Source organism: Cnephaeus nilssonii, assembly GCF_951640355.1.
Source record: "Cnephaeus nilssonii genome assembly, chromosome: 15".
NCBI classification, from domain to species: domain Eukaryota; kingdom Metazoa; phylum Chordata; class Mammalia; order Chiroptera; family Vespertilionidae; genus Cnephaeus; species Cnephaeus nilssonii.
In genome coordinates this window covers 1,216,342-1,234,706 of record NC_137086.1, presented here as the reverse complement: position 1 = coordinate 1,234,706, position 18,365 = coordinate 1,216,342, and the positions used below count along the sequence as shown (strand labels likewise).

The 18,365-nt window shown below is 65.8% G+C and overlaps 1 protein-coding gene across 5 annotated transcripts in view; it reads right to left on the bottom strand.

Moving 5' to 3' along the window:
- Window positions 1-3,329: 3,329 nt before the first annotated feature.
- The window catches only part of RNF144A (ring finger protein 144A), a 52,698-nt gene continuing 37,662 nt past the window's right edge, over window positions 3,330-18,365 (bottom strand). For all 5 annotated transcript variants that reach the window (XM_079792480.1, XM_079792477.1, XM_079792476.1 and 2 more), the window contains 6 exons: window positions 16,835-16,939; window positions 16,648-16,708; window positions 13,939-14,146; window positions 11,906-12,053; window positions 10,972-11,061; window positions 3,330-7,550 (listed from right to left, as the gene is read on the bottom strand). In XM_079792480.1, coding sequence (XP_079648606.1) covers window positions 7,419-7,550; window positions 10,972-11,061; window positions 11,906-12,053; window positions 13,939-14,146; window positions 16,648-16,708; window positions 16,835-16,939 — 744 coding nt within the window. In that variant the 3' untranslated portion in view covers window positions 3,330-7,418. The remainder of the gene's footprint in view (window positions 7,551-10,971; window positions 11,062-11,905; window positions 12,054-13,938; window positions 14,147-16,647; window positions 16,709-16,834; window positions 16,940-18,365) is intronic.

Genomic DNA, 18,365 nt, shown 5'->3' with positions numbered 1-18,365 from the left:
GCACAGCCCCTCGGTGCCACAGCGACAGGAAGCACACAGCCCCTCGGTGCCACAGCGACAGGACGCACAGCCCCTCGGTGCCACAGCGACAGGAAGCACACAGCCCCTCGGTCCACAGCGACAGGAAGCACAGCCCCTCGGTCCACAGCGACAGGAAGCACACAGCCCCTCGGTCCACAGCGACAGGAAGCACAGCCCCTCGGTCCACAGCGACAGGAAGCACAGCCCCTCGGTGCCACAGCGACAGGACGCACAGCCCCTCGGTGCCACAGCGACAGGAAGCACACAGCCCCTCGGTGCCACAGCGACAGGACGCACAGCCCCTCGGTCCACAGCGACAGGACGCACAGCCCCTCGGTCCACAGCGACAGGAAGCACACAGCCCCTCGGTGCCACAGCGACAGGACGCACAGCCCCTCGGTCCACAGCGACAGGAAGCACAGCCCCTCGGTGCCACAGCGACAGGACGCACGCAGGCGGCCGGCCCCGTTCACGGACCAGCCCTCCGGTCTGACCCGGGTTTCGGCCACGACCAGGAAGGAGGAAATGCTCCGACAGGGTTCGGGACCCTCAGATGTTAGACGTCGGAATTGGAGAGGAAGACCCATTCTGCAGGCCTTTCGGAAGGACATTTTAAAACCCCCATAGCAACACTCCGGTCCAAGAACACCTCGAACCCTCGGCCGTGAAAAGCGGAACTTCTGACGGCAGTGACCGCGCCACCTGAGCGCCAGCCACGGCCACGGCCGGAGCCGGGGAGACTCGCTACGGACGCTCACACCCGAGCACGGACAGGCGTCGCCCACTGTTCCACACAAGAAATGGGGGGTGGGGGGGTGGGGGGGGGCTGTGAGAAGATAAAATGGAGGAGAGCAGAGCGAAAGAATAGAGAGAAAGGCAGGAATCGCTGACTTAGGAACGGAGAGAAACGGACTAACGAGCCAAGAGCTGGGTAACCATCCGTCCAAGAGCAACAAGGCCGGGCGGTCCGCCTGGACGCAGGGGGGAGGGGCGGGGGGGGGTACCTGTCCATCGCCAGCTGCCCGAGGTCCCCGGGGCTGCCAGTGTGACGCCGGCCCCGCACCGCACAGGGACAAGGCCGCTCTCCGCTGGGCTCCGCCTTTGGGATTGGGCTCAGCTGCTGGGACCAGGCTGGGCTGTTGGGGCTCAGGGGCCGGGACCAGGCTGGGCTGTTGGGGCTCAGGGGCTGGGACCAGGCTGGGCTGTTGGGGCTCAGCTGGGCTCCTGGGGACTAGGCTCCGCCTGCAGGCCTGGGTCTGCCTCTTCTGGGTAAGGCGTGGCCCTCCGCCCCAGGCACTTCACCTCCCCAGCAGCCCCCACGAACCTCAGGTGTCTCCCCGCCAACCCAGGGGCCAGAGGCTCTTCCTCAAGCAGAGGACTCACCCGTCCCGTCCCTGTCCCCGTCCAGCAGAGCCATCGGGGCTCCTGGCGTGCGGAGCACCTTCCCTGTCCTCAGCCCAGCACAGCGGCTCTCCCTCACCCTCGCGGGAGGGCTCAGCGGTGCTCGGAGGGGCAGTGAGCTCAGGAAGATGCCCGGATGGAGAGCAGCCGGCTCAGACCCAGCGGGAGGGCAGTGGGCGTAGGGCGACAGTGAGCCATCCAGAGAGGGGCTGGGAGGGCCTGACCGAGGGGATGGGAACCCCTCAATGGTGACCTCACCCAGGACAAACCACCTGTAGTTCTGGGGGCGACCAAAAGGAGGCGCCTTGCTATGAACAGTGTTCATCTGGAAATGGCACCTTTCCCATCCTGGGCTGCCCCGCCCCCTGCTGCCCCGCCCCCTCCGGCTGCCCCGCCCCCGGGCCGCCCCGCCCCCTCCGGCTGCCCCGCCCCCTCCGGCTGCCCCGCCTCCTCCGGCTGCCCCGCCCCGGGCTGCGCAGGTGGTGGCCGGTGCGGGCTGGCACCTGGCGGAAACGGAAGTTGCTCTGCTGTGACTTCCTCTCTCTTGTCCGCCTTCGTGGCCTGCAGGTCCCGGTCGGGGTGCGTGCCTCCGGTCTGGGCCGCCGCCCCTCTGTCATGAATGAAGCGTCGCCGTCCCTCACACCCGGGTGCCCGCTGGCTTAGCTGCGCCCGGAAACATGCCGCCCAGGCGCCCCCACTCCGGGCCCTGCCGTCTCAGGAGCCAGGAGGTGGGGGGGGGGGGTGCCCCCTGGGGCTCACGGGGTCTTCTCGCGGGGCCTGGGGTCCGACGGGGACAGAAGCCCAGAGGCTCTCGCTGGGACTCGGTCACTGACTCAGGATCCATATCCCGACGACGTTCCCTCCCCTTCCTCCGCCCCACCAGGGTGCGCGCCTCCCGCCTCCCCCCTCCCGCCGCCCCGCTCCGCCTCCCGCCGCTCCCGCTCCCCCTCCCGCCGCTCCGCCTCCCGCCGCTCCCGCTCCGCCTCCCGCCGCTCCCGCTCCGCCTCCCGCCGCTCCCGCTCCGCCTCCCGCCGCCCTGCTCCCCCTCCCGCCGCTCCCGCTCCGCCTCCCGCCGCTCCCGCTCCGCCTCCCGCCGCTCCCGCTCCCGCTCCGCCTCCCGCTGCACCCGCTCCCCCTCCCGCCGCTCCCGCACCCAGCCCCGCCTGTGCGGTCCCTCCGCGCCCTCTGCCGGAGCCGCCGGCGGGACGTCCATCTCCGCTTAGGGGGTGACTTGGCCCACGGCCTGCCCCGGGGTCCAGCCCCTCACCGTCCCCTCCCCCGCGGTGACCCCTGGCCGCCCTCTCAGTCCGGCTCTGGTTTGTCCCCTGGAAGCTCTGCACCTCTCTGGGGGGTGACTGACAGGTTGGCCCCTCCAGACCGGGAGCTCCGAGCGCCAGCAATGACTCCCCCGTGACCCCAATACGCCCCCTCAGCCCCTCCCTCAGCCCCCTAAGAGGGTTTACATGTAACCTCTCCCCAGCCCCTCGTTCCATCTCAGCCAATGGGGTGCCCACTCCCCGAGAACTTCGGAGGCGGCTGGGGAAGACCAAGGCCGCCCTGGGACCCAGAGTTACTGTCCTTCTCCTGCAAACAGGAAGCATCCGCTCGCCCCGCGGGTCATCCCAGCAGAGAATGCTCACGGGTTTTAGGAAAAGTAAATCCCGGTGACCTCGGGACTTGAGCAAGTCCAAGCATTTGTGTCCCCCAGGTCTAAGGCCCCGCCCCTCCCAGTCTCCCCCAGGTCTAAGGCCCCGCCTCCCAGGTTAAGGCCCCGCCCACCAGGTCTAAGCTCCACCCACCAGTTGTAAGGCCCCGCCCATCAGGTCTAAGCCCCACCCACCAGGTCTGTCCCCCTCCCCCACTCACCACTTCTGCCTCCAGGCCAGCCACCCACAAAGAACAAAAGACACAGCAGACAGGATTTACAAAAGGAACCTGTATTCCAGCCAAAATATCTGTAAAAAGAAATCCCTTCCGGAGGGGGACACACCACGTGAGACGCCATACATGGAAATAGGAACTGAGATTACAAATCACACTTTGTCCGCAGGACTCCAAAGTGCACACACACAGGAGGACCCGGACGCTCCTCTGTACATCACAGTGTTGGCGGCACAGGTTTCAGGGACAACATGGCGTGGTTCCGCGTCACCACCGCGTGTCCAACACATCACGTGTCCAATACACACGTGTACACGCGCGGAGCCGCGCTGCATGCTCTGCACAGGACTGACACCCTACGGGACGTGAGCAAAGACGGAGGGACAGGCAGGCTCCCGGCCTGGAAGACGGGGTGGCACAGACCGAGGGGGACGGGGCCTTGATGCACCTGCAATTCTAAGCCACGCCGGCCCCGGCCCCGTTGGGCATTTTTGGCAATACCAGCCAAAATCTCATTTTCTTTCCATCAGGGCTCGGGGGCGTGATAAAGGAGAAACCAGCTTTGGCATTTTTTAAGGAGACCTTCATAAAACCTCCACACGCAACGTGTTTCCCGGGATGAACGCGCTGCCGTGTGAGCACGGCACAGGGCGAACAGGGGGTTCCGATCCCCGAGCATCTGAGAAGCACACAGCGCTCTCCCTGGTTCCTGCCACCCGGGACGTTTTCCAGACGGTCGAGGGGAGACGTCCCCTCTCGGGTGAGATAACCTTGAACGTCTGCAATGTGGGTGAACAAAGACCAACTCGTCTGCGTTTCCTGCAAAGCGGACCCCCTTTCCCCAGGAGCCTGGGACTCTACACAGAAGTCGGGGTGCGGGCTCTGACCGGTTTGTGGAACAGCGTGTGGCAGAGAACGTGCTCCCCTTTGCGGAGAAGTGGGGAGCGGGGGGCCGGCAGCCACTCCGGGGGCTGAGGACGAGCCACCCGGACAGGCGTCTGTGCCGTCGGAGGTTCTGCCTGCGTGCAGACCCCGGCTCGGCCTCTGCTCCGTGGACCCCGTAACCCCTCCCCTGCAGATGCCGGCCCGGGCCCCGGCCAGAGGGCTCGCGGGCTGGGCTGCAGGGCCCCCTCCCAACTCGGCCGGTTCCAAAGGGTGTCGGGCCACTGGGGGTCGGCTGGGCCCTCCATCGCCCCGGGTGGTTCTGAGAGGCTCTCCCGCCCGCCCCCCCACCCCCCATGGAAAGGCCTCTACATGGATGGGCAGGCGTGTGCTCCCAGGGTCAGCGTGAAGCCCGCCTGGGAAAGGGAATGGCATTGCCCCGTGAGACACCGGTGCTGAGAACAGGGAGGTCCCCAACCCCCCGCCCACTGAGGGGAGGACGCCCCCACTTCACGGGGATGGACGGCAAGGTTAGCGCGGCTGCCGCCATGCTCCGCTCCATGTGCCGCCCAGCCTGGTCGCTGGCGCCCCGGGCAGGGCGGGGGCTGGGACTGAGCGGCAGCGGAGGGAGATGCGGGTCGGGAGGGCCTCGGCGGGCCTGCTGGTGTCCGGGGAGCAGGCGGTCGGTTTAGTCCTCGCTGCAGCGGAGCGAGGGTGCTGGGTGGGGAGCTCCGAGCAGGGGGTGTCCTCTGGCTCCCGCCGCCCCACAGCCTCTGGTCCCCCCGGGGCCCGGCCCTGTGCCTGCGAATCTGTCAGCGGGAAGGCACTGGGTGGCCGGGGCTGGGGCGGGTGGGGCTGCCCTGGGTCCCCCAGGACAGACGGACAGACGGACCCACGGGAAGAAAGCGACCAGAGCTCTCGCCCGGAGAATGCAGCCAGGACAGGGTCACCCGGAGGCCACAGGGCAGTGGGCCCGGCAGGATGGGCCCAGGGGTGAGCGTGCCCCTGGACCGCTGGACACACGGCCACGTCTTAAAGGGCCCCGGCTGGAGAAAGCCGGTCACACACCCCGCCATGAGGCCTCAGCCCAGGCCCCGCTTCCTCTCCAGGCCCCCGGGGTCGGTGCCTCTCAGAAAGCATCGCCCTCCGATCCTGCCGCATCCCTCATGGCCAGGCCTCAGCCCAGAAGGCGGTCCAGGCCCGTCCGCGGCTGTGCCTCAGGTTTACACGGCATCCCCGGGAGCGACGTGGGCACGGAGTGGCCTCTCAGTGGCTTCCGTCTCGTAAAGGAAAGAAGCAGCGGAGGGGGCGGCGTGCGATCCCGTTCTCACCCACGGAGCGCGGAGACGCACAGACGAGATGTCTGCCCGGGGGCTGAGCTGGACGCACACGTCCACGGGAAGATGCCAACACCCGTGACACACGGGCTCCCACAGCCAACGCCTGGGGTCGCGGTCAGGTCTGCCCCCACTCAGTCCCCCGTGGGACGCTGCGTCAGCCTAACCCCTCCACGGCGGTCACGCCACAGCACCTGCCTTCCCGGTGGTGGAGCCCGAGTTCAATCCGCCGACCCTTTAAAAGCACCAGCTCACCCGGCCAGTGGGGCTCAGGGGGTGAGCATTGACCTATGACCCAGGAGGTCACGGTTCCGACTCCCGGTCAGGGCACAGGCCTGGGTTGCGGGCTCCATCCCCAGTGGGGGGCGTGCGGCCGATCCACGACTCTCATCATGGAGGCTTCTCTCTCCCTTCCTCTCTGAAACCAATACAAATATATTTTTAAAAATAAAAAATGACCATAAAAGCACACGTGGCTTTAGAAGCCAAGTTAACGTCAATGCTCTGTAAAGAATACACACTCCCCACTTTCCAACCTTCGATGGGGTCACGTGTGTCTCCTTGGTCACGCTGTTGCCATGGCAACAGTCACACACAGCCCGCCAAGGCGAGTGGGGAGGTCCCCGAGCGCGACGGCCCGGAGGTGGGAGGGTGTCGGCGGGGCGCAGTGGCCGCGTCAGGACGTCAGGACCGGAGCTCCAGGGACCAGGGCGCCTGCGGGCTAACCAGGTCCCGGAAAACCCGAAACCCGGGAAGTGGCCCCGGGACCCCGCGGAGGACCAAGGCCCCGTCTCTACCGACTGTCGGCCCGGAAGGCAGAGGACAGAGGCGAGCGGCCGGCCGCAGGGACTTCCCGCCAAACCACTCGGAGCCGCGAGAAACCCCTGCTGCTGGGGAGGGGGAGCCGGGAGCCGAACCGGCTCCGCCACGAGAAGGAAAGGAGGCGCAGCTGCTCCGGAAACACACCTGCCTCCTCCTTCCCTGTCCTCGCCCGGGGTCTTCTCCATCGACTCTTAGAGAGAGGAGACGGGGAGAGGCAGAGGGGGGGCCGGCGTGAGAGACACATCGACTGGCTGCCTCCTGCACGGGGATCAAGCCTGCAACCGAGGTGCCTGCCCTCGTCCGGAATCGAACCCGGGACCCTGCAGCCCAAGGGCTGGCGCTCTATCCACCGAGCCACACCGGCCGGGGCCACATCTGAGACGCCACGGCACAGGGACCACGTCGGCAGCGGTGCACGGCTCCCGCGTCTGCGTCCGCCCCACAGGTGTCTGGAAGGTCACGAGGGGCGCGGGAGGCTGTCCGCGACTCCTGGGACGTGGCGGGCCGGGCACGCCGCTTCCCAACAACTTCTGACCACGCACGTGTCCGAAAGGCGTGGGGCGGCGTGGAGGCACCTGGCCGACCGCTCGCTGCTCCGCGGGAAGGAAGGGCCTCACCACAGCCTTAGCGACGAAGACAGCCGTCGTCAGCGGGACCGTCACATTCCGGGTGAAGGGGGTCAAACCCGGACGTGTCTCGGCCGCGAGCTGCCACCTTGAGGCCGAGGAGGAGACGAGGACGTTTGCAGGAGAAGGTCTCCTGGGCGACCGGAGGGTCCCAGTCCCTCACCACAGGGAGGAAGCTGGCCCAGTGCTTCTACAGCACCGCCCCGTCCAGTCAGAGTCTGCGTGGACGGCCCCGCACGCCAGCCCTGCCCCCACCCCCCAGGCCTCGGCGACGCCACGGGGGCCTCCGCAGACGCTCTGACTTCAGCCCCCGGAGTCCCGGCACCCACGTGACGTTGAAGCTCGTGGGGCACATAAGGCAAGAAGGATGTTTAGTGAGAGGGGACGGTGGGGGTGGGGGGAGTCAGCCTCCCGGAGGCAGGGGTCTCGCTCCAGCACCCGCCGTCCTCTAGGTGGGCAGCGGGTCGTCGTCGCCTTTACTGCACTTGCACTTGCAGCAAAGCACAAAGGGCGTGGCCAGCAGCAGGAAGGGCGAGGCCACCAAGAGCAGGAGCCCAAACCCAGCAAAGATGCCCACGACCTGCAGGGAGGAAACAGGAGCAGAGGGTCAGGTGGGTGTCTGTAGGGGCCACACTACAGTGTAGACCAGTGGTCGGCAAACTCATCAGTCAACAGAGCCAAATACCAACAGCACAACGATTGAAATTTCTTTTGAGAGCCACATTTTTTACACTTAAACTTCTTCTAACGCCACTTCTTCAACATAGACTCGCCCAGGCCGAGGTATTTTGTGGAAGAGCCACACTCAAGGGGCCAGAGAGCCGCATGTGGCTCGCGAGCCGCGGTTTGCCGACCACTGGTAGAGACCACACAGCCACCCATCCAGCCCTCACCCACCCACACCTCCTCCTCCACCCATCTATCCAGACATCATCCATCCTTCAATCCATCCATCCATCCTTCCATCCATTCATTTATCCATCATCCCCACCCATCCATTATCCATAACATCCACCCATTCATTCATTATCTCCATCCACTCCTCCATCTATCCTTCCACCCACCCATCATCCATCCATCCATCCATCCATCCATATTCCCTTCCCAATTTCTTCCCCTCACTCTTCCTCCCATTTCTCCTTTTCTTTTTTTTAAATTTTCACTTCTCTTCCCCTCCCTCGTTCCATCTAAGCACCCAAACATCCGTCCACTGATGCATCCGGTTGACTCACAAGCTTGCCCCAAGCGAGACACTGTACTAGGTGTTGCAAAGACGGAGGCACTTAAGATGTTGGCCCTCAAGCAGCAGCCAGCCAGTCTGGAGGAAAGAGCCCACAATCCAATCAACGGTAACAATGCACTTAGCAAAGCTGCCGCCGGCTCGGGGTAAAGGGAGGCCTGGGGAGAAGGAGCGTTTTCCCAGGGAGACACCTGCGATCACAGAGGGAGGAGGCGGGCGGTAACCGAGAGCAGCTGGGATGAGGCGTTCCAGACGGGAGACGGGGAAGGCAGGCGTGGTGCACGGGGCGTGGCTGGCCCTGTGCGATTCCTGGCCTTGGAACCCCAGGTTCAAGTGGAGGCTGAGTGTCCAGCCGCCCGTGTGGACATCAGGCGGCGAGGGTGGTGGGCGGAGCAGGAATCTGCGGTCCCCTCCATTGGCCGCCTCCCTCCCAGGCAGGAGAGGCCAGGCTAGAGACCTGAAGATGGGGTGACAGCCCCACCTAGTGGTCTGAGGGATAATTACACAAACGCACAGCACCTGGGTCTCATTCTGACTGTTGACTTCTCCCTGGGCCCGAGTTCTCTCAGGGATAAAATACACAAGGGAGGTAAGAGGTCGCGAAGGACCGTGAGCAGCTCTGGGATCCTGAAACATGTCAAGCACCCCAGGTGTGCAAGAAAGTCCACCGGGCCTTAGCTTCCTGCCCGACGCCATCACACACAGGCACACCATCACATGCACCTGTGCGTTAGACGTTGGGCTCATGCTGAGGGTCGGTGTTTTCTGCCCACTGGTCCGAATGTCAACAGGGAACCGTACGCTGTGAATTCCGACTCCAGTGTGTTGCCATCACGTGCACACGATATTCCGGAAAACGTGAAAACACGCAGGACCTTGTTCTGTGCCCAGAGGACGCTCTTGAGCAATCTCGGAACACAGGGTCGGTCCTGACGGGGCCAGGGACTCAAAAACGTTCCGAAATCAGGACCGAATGCCACGTGCTTGGCCAGCTCATCGCCATCTCTGTCTACCTTGCCCGTTCTGGGCAGGCTGCTGACGAAGCTGGCGACAGGAGGCAGATACTGCCGGGAGGAGGCAGCCAACAGAACAGCGAGACAGGAAGCAGAAGTAACCAGCCAGTGAGCACGTTAAACGCGTGTCAGACGCGGATGACACGCTGGGGAGACAGACGGGAACGAAGCTCGGGCTCCCGAGGGATCCCAGTCTAACAGCACCCTTCCCACGGCAAAGCCCGGCTGAACAGGGACAGCGAGCCACTCAGACCGGGGTTCTCACGGGGGTGGGGGCCCCTCCCACAGTGAGTGCCCGTTTAGGGGGCGAACCGGGTGGGACGCAATGGGCACCCTCTCAACCTTCTGCCCCGAGATCTGCCATAAAACACGTTCCAGAACGCGGAAACCACGCCGAAGCCGAGGGCCCGGTGAGGTGGAACGGAGCCTTCGTGGAAACCGGGCATTCGAACGCGGTGTGGACACCGGCCGCGCACCGACGGGGGAGGGACCCGGGGCTGCGTCGGGTGCCCTGGGCCGGCGCACGAGTCCCTTCCTGATTTCCCGCGCAGTGATGTCACAGCGGCCTCCTGAAAGAGCCGTCTCGGGAGTATCAGGAAGGAGCCAACCCGGAGGGGGCCCCGTCCTCGTCCCCCCCACCCCCCTGCGCGGCAGCCGCAGCCAGATGTGCCCCCACGGCGGCTCCGGTGCCCCGAGGCAGGGGATGGACTGGGTGGCAGTGCCCGCAGTGGCCTGGCCCGCTCCCACGGTTGTGACAGCCCCCTCCTCCCCCTGCCACCTGCCTCCCGTGCCTGCTGTTCTCAATGGCACAGGACGGGGAGAGCAGCGAGGGTCTGTCCCCGAAGGAACTGGTCCTGTTGGGAGGGGTCCTGGACGCACATGTAATTACAAACATCGGGACACTCTCCACCTGCCCCAGCACAGCCTCGGCAGCGGCGGGTACACCCCACGGGGCGAACGGAGCGACCAGCGTTTGGCTTCCCGCGAGCCCCCTCACTGCGAGCTGGAGGAGGTTCCAGGCGCTGTTCCCGGCTCAGAGCAGCATGATGGCCGTGGGCACGACACGCCCTGGTCCGGGCTGCCGTCCGGAGGAGGCAGCTGAGCTCCTCGTGTGAGAAGGCGACGCCCCTCGCAGCTCAGACAGGACGGCGGGTCCCCGGGACGCCCGGACGAGGCCAGGGACACTCGGCCGCCATCGTGGTTGAAGGGACTGAGCCGAGGGCCGAGGACAGGGCCCAGCTCCTCGCACCAGGGCACGTCCAGGAGCCTGCACAGCCCGGCCCGCTCCTGCCTGCCTCCAGCAGCCCCGGGGCAGCACGCAATGCCACACGAGGAAAGTCACGTGGCCCAGGGCACAATCAAGTGTGCAAACCTGTCCTTGGGCCAGGACCCGCACTGATAGCCCGTGTTTCCCTAGGGCAGGCCTCCAACCAACGGCAGGAGGGCTGGAAACCACACACACGTGCATGTCGTACACACACGTTCTCGTGCACACGTGCATATATGTGCATGCACACACATGCATACACTTTAGCACATGTACACACTCATGCACATGCATGCACAGCCATGCACGCACACATGTGTACACTCACACATGCATGCACATGCACACACACTCATGTGCACGCTCATGCACACGTCCATGCACACACTCATGTGCACACTCACACACACGCACACACTCATGTGCACACACACACGCACGCACACACACTCCCTGGGACGGAAGCCCGGCTGCTGCCTACCTGTGTGCGGTGCCAGATGACGGAGGCCCGGGAGTGGCCCAGCTTGTTCCTGCAGGGGCCCTTGTCGTAGTGGATGAGCAGGAAGTCGTCCTGGGGAGAGAGAGGAGCAGTCAGGGGGGCCGTGCCCGGTCCCAGCCGCGCCCTTCTTTACGCCCAGGCCCGTGGGACCTGCAGTGTGACCGCCCAGCCCGGCACACCGCCCCACGGCACTCCTGCTGAGCGGCTCCAGATTGTGGAGCAGAGCGAACCGTGTGATGCTGGGTTCTGATCCGGCCGACCCGAGGCTCCGCCCCCCCAAGGCCGCGCCTGCCCTGACCGAGCCGTGTCCCCGCAGCCTCCACCTCAGTCTGCCTCCGTCCCAGGCAGGAGCTCCTGGCTGCGAAGCTCCCTCTCCCACCGGCCACCCCCCTGCACCGGGCAGACCGCTCCCTGGGACGTGCTGCTCTCAGCTCAGCCCATCAACAGCGGCACCCTTGGGGCCAGACTCTGCAGTGTCTCCCACTGTCCAGGAGGGGGCAGCAGCGCCCTCTGACTCCCAGGCACAGGCTGCCCCTGCCTCCCTCCTGCTGCTCTCACCGCCCACCTTGACCTCAGATCACCTTCCCATGACCTTGACCTCCACCGGATGGTCAGATTCCCCTCCCTGACGCCAGTCTGTTCAACCAGGCTCCGGGCCCCGTGACTGGCACCCTGAACCTCTAGGGAAGTGCTGAGCGGCGGCGAATCGCAGTCAGACATATGATGTAGCAGCACATCACGCAGTGATCCGTTTCCTCAAAACCACCGGAATTCGGTAACGTGCGAAACTGCGCCCCCACGTGTGTAACGCACAGGGGACCACGGAGACTGGGGTCGCAGAGCCTGCGGCTCCTCGGCCAGGGCGCCTGCGTCCCCGCGCCCTGCCCCGGTGGGCGGGCGGGCGGGCGGCACTCACGTCCAGGGACTCCAGGCAGTACCAGCAGAAGGCGTGCTTGCAGTTCTTGCACATCATCTGGGCGCAGCCTTCGTCCCGCTCGATGTAGACCTTGCACTTGGGGCAGCGTTTGATGGGCGCGTCGTCCTCCTCCAGCCTGAACCCCGAACTGTGGGGAGAAGTGGGGTCAGGGCCCGCCCGCGGGGCCCGGCGGCGGTCGGTCGGCTGTGCTGGGCGCGGGGGCTTCCCCGGAGGGACTGAGGTCGCTTGTTAGTAAACGAGATAAAACTACACGGAAGGAACAAAAACTCCGAGAGCAGTCACCGGAGAAGGGTGGCGCGGCCAGTTCAGCGGGGGGAGAGCAGCAGCAGCCACACCCCCTGCGACATGGTGTGACCCGCCACGAGGACGGAGGCTCAGGAAGGAGGGGGCTGAGGCACGGGCTGTGGTCACGCTCACGCCTGATGCGAGCAGCGTGTGCTTTCCGAAGGGCTGGCCACGTCCATGCGTCTCACTACTTTCACAGAAAACCAACGGCCACCGCCCGCGCTGACTGCCCGGCGAGGCCCCGGGCCGCCCCCCAGACCTTCCTCCGGGGGAGCCGGGGAGGCGGGCAGGGGAGGCGAGAGGGCGCTGAGCGGGGCCAGGGCTGGCTCCTCTACAGACTCGCTGCGGACCCTGCGCTCTGAGCCCGAGGGCGTCCCGTGTGCCCAGCCCGGCCGCAGCAGCAGCGAGCGCGAGGGGCCCGGTACGTGGCAGCCACGTTCTGCGCTGCCGATGAAAAGGTAACACAGAGCCCGGCCGGGAGGCTCCGTGGCTGAGCGTCGACCTATGAACCAGGAGGTCAGGGTTCGATCCCCGGTCAGGGCACAGGCCTGGGTTGTGGGCTCGATCCCCAGGGTGGGGCGTGCAGGAGGCAGCCGATCCAGGATCCTCTCTCATCATGGATGTTTCTATCTCTCTCTCCCTCTCCCTTCCTCTTTCTCTAAAAATCAATGAAGACATATTTTTAAAAAAGGAACGCAGGTGTTCAGGTGAGGACGGAACGCCGTCCGTCCGTCCGCTCTTGTGGAAGAAGTGGCTGCCGGTGCGTGGGAGCTGGTGGGCCCGGGCCGGCTCTGCACACGCTCACAGGGCCTCCGGCGAAGCCGATGCTGCAGACACACGGTCCCCAGGCGCCACGCCAGCGAGCGAGGAGACTCCCAGGCCCGGCCACGCGGCCGTGCCTGCCGGTGCCACCGAGGGGCACAGGACCCGATTTTCTCGGGGAACTCGGGGCTGTTTTGAAGGAAATGCCACGACCAGGGCCCGCACCCCGGGGAGCGTCTCCAGGAGCCGTTTTCAGACAGAAACGGGTCAGGTGGGGAGATCTGGTCGCCGGGGCCGTGCGGACAGCGGCCTGCGTGCACCGTGCTCCCGCCCTCCCGGCCTGAATCCCACGGACGCTGTTCTCTCTGCACCGCCGTGCGCAGGGAGGCAGCCGGGAGTCTCCGCGTCCTCACGTCCACACGGCCTCACGCCTCTGAGACTCAGACATCGGGAACGTGAGCCACGTGGGCGGGCGCCGTGGGTGGCGGGGTCTCGTTTGGAAAAGAAAGAGAGACTCCGTTACAGGAAAACGGCCGAGTGGACGCTGAGTCGTAAAAGACACCGGACAGCCAGCGTCAGGGCCAGGGGGTGAGAGGGCGTGGCGAGGAGTGTGGCAAACACGCCTCCCTGGAAAGGGGTGCCCGCTGTGCGCCAGGGTCTGGGGGGCGCGTTCACACCGAGGCGGCAGGAGGCGGCAGCCACGCAGGCAGACGAACTCACACAACGCGGCGGTGCTGCCATCAGCCGGGCCACCTCGCAGCCGACACGGAGGCAGGTCACCGGCCCCACCCTGGTTGCCGGGAAGCTGAACCCAGGAGGACAGGAGCCAGGGGTGATAAGGAGTCCCAGGAACAGGAGGAGGGGGGCACCAGAGACCAGTGTTCCCGGGCATCTTCCGGGAGGAAGCCCCCCTCTCCCATTTCCCCCCTCCCCTCCCCAGTCCTGCCCCCCGGGCTGGAGCCTACCTGGTGTCCCCGGGGAGGAAGGTGATGGGCATGGTCTCCGGGCAGCCCCGGCCGGGGTGCCAGCGGGCCTTGCAGGTGGAGCAGAATTCCATGGCGCAGGCCGGGCACTGCACCGGCTGGGGCGTCCGCAGCCCCAGCTCCGGGAGCTGGCACACAGCCTGGCAGGCGGACGCCGGGCACCAGGTCCGGCACGGGTCCAGCAGCACCTCTGGCACAGGGACACGGGGCGCGGGTCAGGCGCTGACGACGGGGCCTCGGGCCCAGACCCAGGCCTCACATGCTTATTTCATTTCATTTTATTTATAAATACATTTTTATTGATCTCACAGAGGAAGGGAGAGGGAGAGAGAGAAACATCCGTGATGAGAGAGAGTCATGGACCGGCTGCCTCCTGCACGCCCCCCACTGGGGATGGAGCCCGCAACCCGGGCCTGTGCCCTGACCGGGAATGGAACCGTGACCTCCTGGTTCACAGGTCGGCGCTCACTCGGAGCCCCGCCGGCCGGGCCTCACGTTGTTCACGGCGGAGAACGTGTTGCAGTCCTGCAGGTTTTTGCTACAACACGTTTCTAAGAAACAGAACGAGTCCCGTGTTCTCAGGCCGCGTCTGCAAACCTGCCGCTCGGCGGCACAGTCGCCGCTCGTCTGAGCGTGGACACCGTGACGTGTGAGCGGTGCCCGCAGACACGCTTCCCCCAGGACGTCCGAGCGCGTTTGTTTGGGCCGCTGACGTCACGTGAGCACAGGCTTCCCAGCCACAGGTCCCACAGGCGTGTCTGTAACCGCAAACTGGCCCATTTTTATGCAAAACAAACAAAACATCCCTTGGACTGGGCCCACGCTCTGGAGCTTGACAGCACGCACGGCCAGTGGGACACTGACCCAGCCGCGTGGTTCAACGCGCCCGACGTCACAGGGCGGCCACCTCCCCAGGTGGCTGCGCGGCCGGGTTCTCTCCGGGAAATGTTTTCCGAGGAACCGCCTCTTCAGAGCTCCCCGCTGACCTGCGGCCACACGGCCTGGGATGGACGCGATCAACGGCCAAACCCCAACGCCAGGCCCCGCGGACACACTCAGGCTCCTCCCGGCGGCCTGGCTCAGGGCCTGAGCACCGACCAAGGAGCCAGGAGGTCAGGGTTCGATTCCCGCTCAGGGCACAGGCCCGGGTTGGGGGCTCCATCCCCAGTGTGGGGCGGGCAGGAGGCAGCCGGTCCGGGATTCTCTCTCATCATTGGTGTTTCTATCTCCCTTCCTCCCTGAAATCAATAAAAAAATTTTTTTTAATTAAATAAAACAAGCTCCTGAGAAGTACTGCCAAGGCCATCCAAACGCCGGTTTTGGCTTCTCTAACGTGGCCACACATTCCTTTATTGTCATCGTTATTTTGAGAAGTGAGCCTCCAGAGAAAACATCTCCAGTATTTCTTTAAAACACAGACACCGAACGGAGACTCCTGACTGTCCGTCCTCTGGTCTCCTCCGCACCCACTCCCGTCGGGACGGTTTCCTGCAGACCCGGGGCCCGCGGGGGTCAGGAGCGGACGCCCGTGACGCAGACCAGGGCCCGAGACCCCGTCCAGGCGGGAGAGTGGACAGCAGTGACTGCACACCGAGCTGGAAGTCTTAGGGCCTGGCATGGTCACCAGCAGGTTTGGCATAAGGAGCGCTGTCCACGCGTGTCCGCCACCCTGCCCTCCTCCGAGGACCCCAAGGCCCAGAACTGAAACACAGAAGCAGGCCCCGGCCGGCGTGGCTCAGTGGACAGAGCGTCGGCCTGCGGACTGGAGGGTCCCCGGTTCGATTCCGGCCGAGGGCACGTGCCTGGGTTGCAGGACAGCCAATGCACAATTCTCTCTCATCATTGGTGTTTCCCTCTCCCTCTCCTTTCCTCTCTGAGATCAGGAAACATATATTTAAAAAAAGAAACACGGGAGCGTGGCCAAAGGGCACGCATCGACTCTGCAGACACCGTGGCATGTGCACGTCAGAGCAAAGATAGCGATCAGGGTTGTGACACTCGCGATGTCATCTCACACACGGTTATCGATGTCACAGCCTTACGCACATTCCACGCCGCTCCACGCCGCGCCCCGGAGACCCCGGGGTCAGGGCAGGCCAGCACCAGCCGCGAGGGCGGGCAGGGCACTGGGGGAGGGATCGCCCCCTCCCCGCCACCCACTAGGATGGAACTCAGGGGGAGCCCGTTGGCCTCCGCGGCATCAGTGCAACGGGTTAGACGGCCTCGGCGGCTGTGGGTCGCTGACGGAGATTCGGCCCAGACCTGGAGGTCCAGGCGGGCGGGAGCCGGACGGACGGAGTGCAGGGAGAGGTCAGGCTGGGGGGAAGGTGGCCACACCCTCCCGCAGGCCTTCCCGCCGCCTGCGGCTCCCACATCCGTGCAGGTCCCAGGGCTCAGCCCTCAGCGGCCGGGCCTTCGCCGCCCCGGGTCCCCCCTCGCTGCACCACCCCGGAGCCCACGTCTCTGTAACCGACGTGGCTCGTGAGCCCCTCCTGCTGCCACACGGCTCCCCGAGGCCCTCCAGCTCGGGGCGCTGGAGAACTCAGAATGCCGGCTGACCCCCAGAACTGCCAGCCCCGTCCCTGCTCCTGTCGCAGCGAAGGATGCCCCACGCCCTCCACCGGAAACACGCCCGCCGGTCGCCCGGGGCAGTCAGAGGCCTCCTCACTGGCTCGTCTGCCGGGCACCTACCTCTCTCAAACTGTAGCTTTTTGTATCTCTGCATAATTTCAGCCGCCACCATGCACTCGATCTGAGGGAGGAAACACACGGACGAGGGGTGTGACCAGCTGAGGACTGGGCCACAGGCTGGCTCAGCCGCCACAGAACCCCCTGCCCCCCTTCCCTGCGCCCCCTCCCCGGCTGTCCTGGCACACGCCTCGTGCTCCTGCAGGCGGCCCTGCTTCGGGCAGGCGGCGTCCGGGCAGCTGATGGTGGTTTCGAATCCTTCTTTGATCAGGAGCTCCACGTACTGCTTCAGGCACTGAAACAGACCAGAGACGCATCCGTGAAACGGGCACGTGTGGGCAGGGTGGGCAGAGGGGCAGATGGGTAGGGGGGACAGGTGGGCAGGCGGGCAGGGAGGGACAGGTAGGCAGGGGGGACAGGTGGGCAAGGGGGACAGGTGGGACAGACGGGCAGGGGGGACAGGTGGGCAGGGGGACAGGGGGGCAGGGGACAGGGGGGAAGGGGGACAGGGGGGCAGGGGGCAGGGGGACGGGACAGGGAGGGCAGGGACAGGGGGGCAGGGGACAGGGGGGAAGGGGGACAGGGGGAAGGGGGACAGGGGGTCAGGGAGGCAGGGGGACAGGGGGGCAGGGACAGGGGAAGGGGGGACAGGGGGAAGGGGGACAGGGGGGCAGGGGGCAGGGGGACAGGGGACAGGGAGGGCAGGGACAGGGAGGCAGGGGACAGGGGGGAAGGGGGACAGGGGACAGGGGGGCAGGGGGGCAGGGGGGCAGGGGACAGAGGGGAAGGGGGACAGGGGGGCAGGGGGGCAGGGGGGCAGGGACAGGGGGAAGGGGGGACAGGGGGACAGGTGGGCAGGGGGGTCAGGTGGGCAGGGGGGCAGGGGGCAGGGGGGCAGGGGGGGCAGGGACAGGGGGGAAGGAGGGTGGGAGGCAGGGGGGACAGGTGGGCAGGGGGTCATGGGGGCAGGGGGTCAGGGGGTCAGGGGGACCGGGGGACAGGGGACAGGGAGGGCCGGGTCGCCCTGTCAGGGGCAGCGCGGTAGTGCCCGCTGTGTCATGGCCGCCTCTCGGTATTCTCACGGGACCCGACGACCCCCCCTCAGTCCGACGTGAAAACCCAGTCACCAAAGAAGGCGCTGGCGGCTCCCCCAGAGACAAGACCGAGCCCTGAAGGCAGGAAGGACTGTGGGTGGCGGGTCATCACTCAGCCGGTCAGTGCCCGCACCGGCCACCCACAGGGTCCAGGGTCAGAGTGACATTCAGCAGGGACTGTGGTTGTTGCCTTTCAAGTGGAAAGAAAACGGCTCTTTCTGTTTTGGAGTTTGAATGGGAAGGGGAACCAAGGACAGTGAATGAGGTGAGGGGAGAACGAACCCTCCCCCCCCCACCTTCCTGACGAGCAAAAGGCTGCGTCCGAGTGAGGCCGACGGGCACGGAGGCCCCGTCATCGTTACGAGCAAATCCCTGGGCCCAGTAAAGCCCGTCTCACGGAGCTCTAAACGGGGTTTCCAAACATTCTGGTTTGGACCAGTGGGGGCCACAGGCAGCTCGGGATCCCAGCTGAGCCCGCCCACAGCACGGGGCTGCCCCACGTAGAGGGAGGCGTGGCCCGGCCGGCGTGGCTCAGAGGCTGAGCGTCAGCCTATACCTAGGCGGTCACGAAGGTCACGGCTCGATTCCCGGTCGGGGCACAGGCCCGGGTTGCGGGCTCGACCCCCA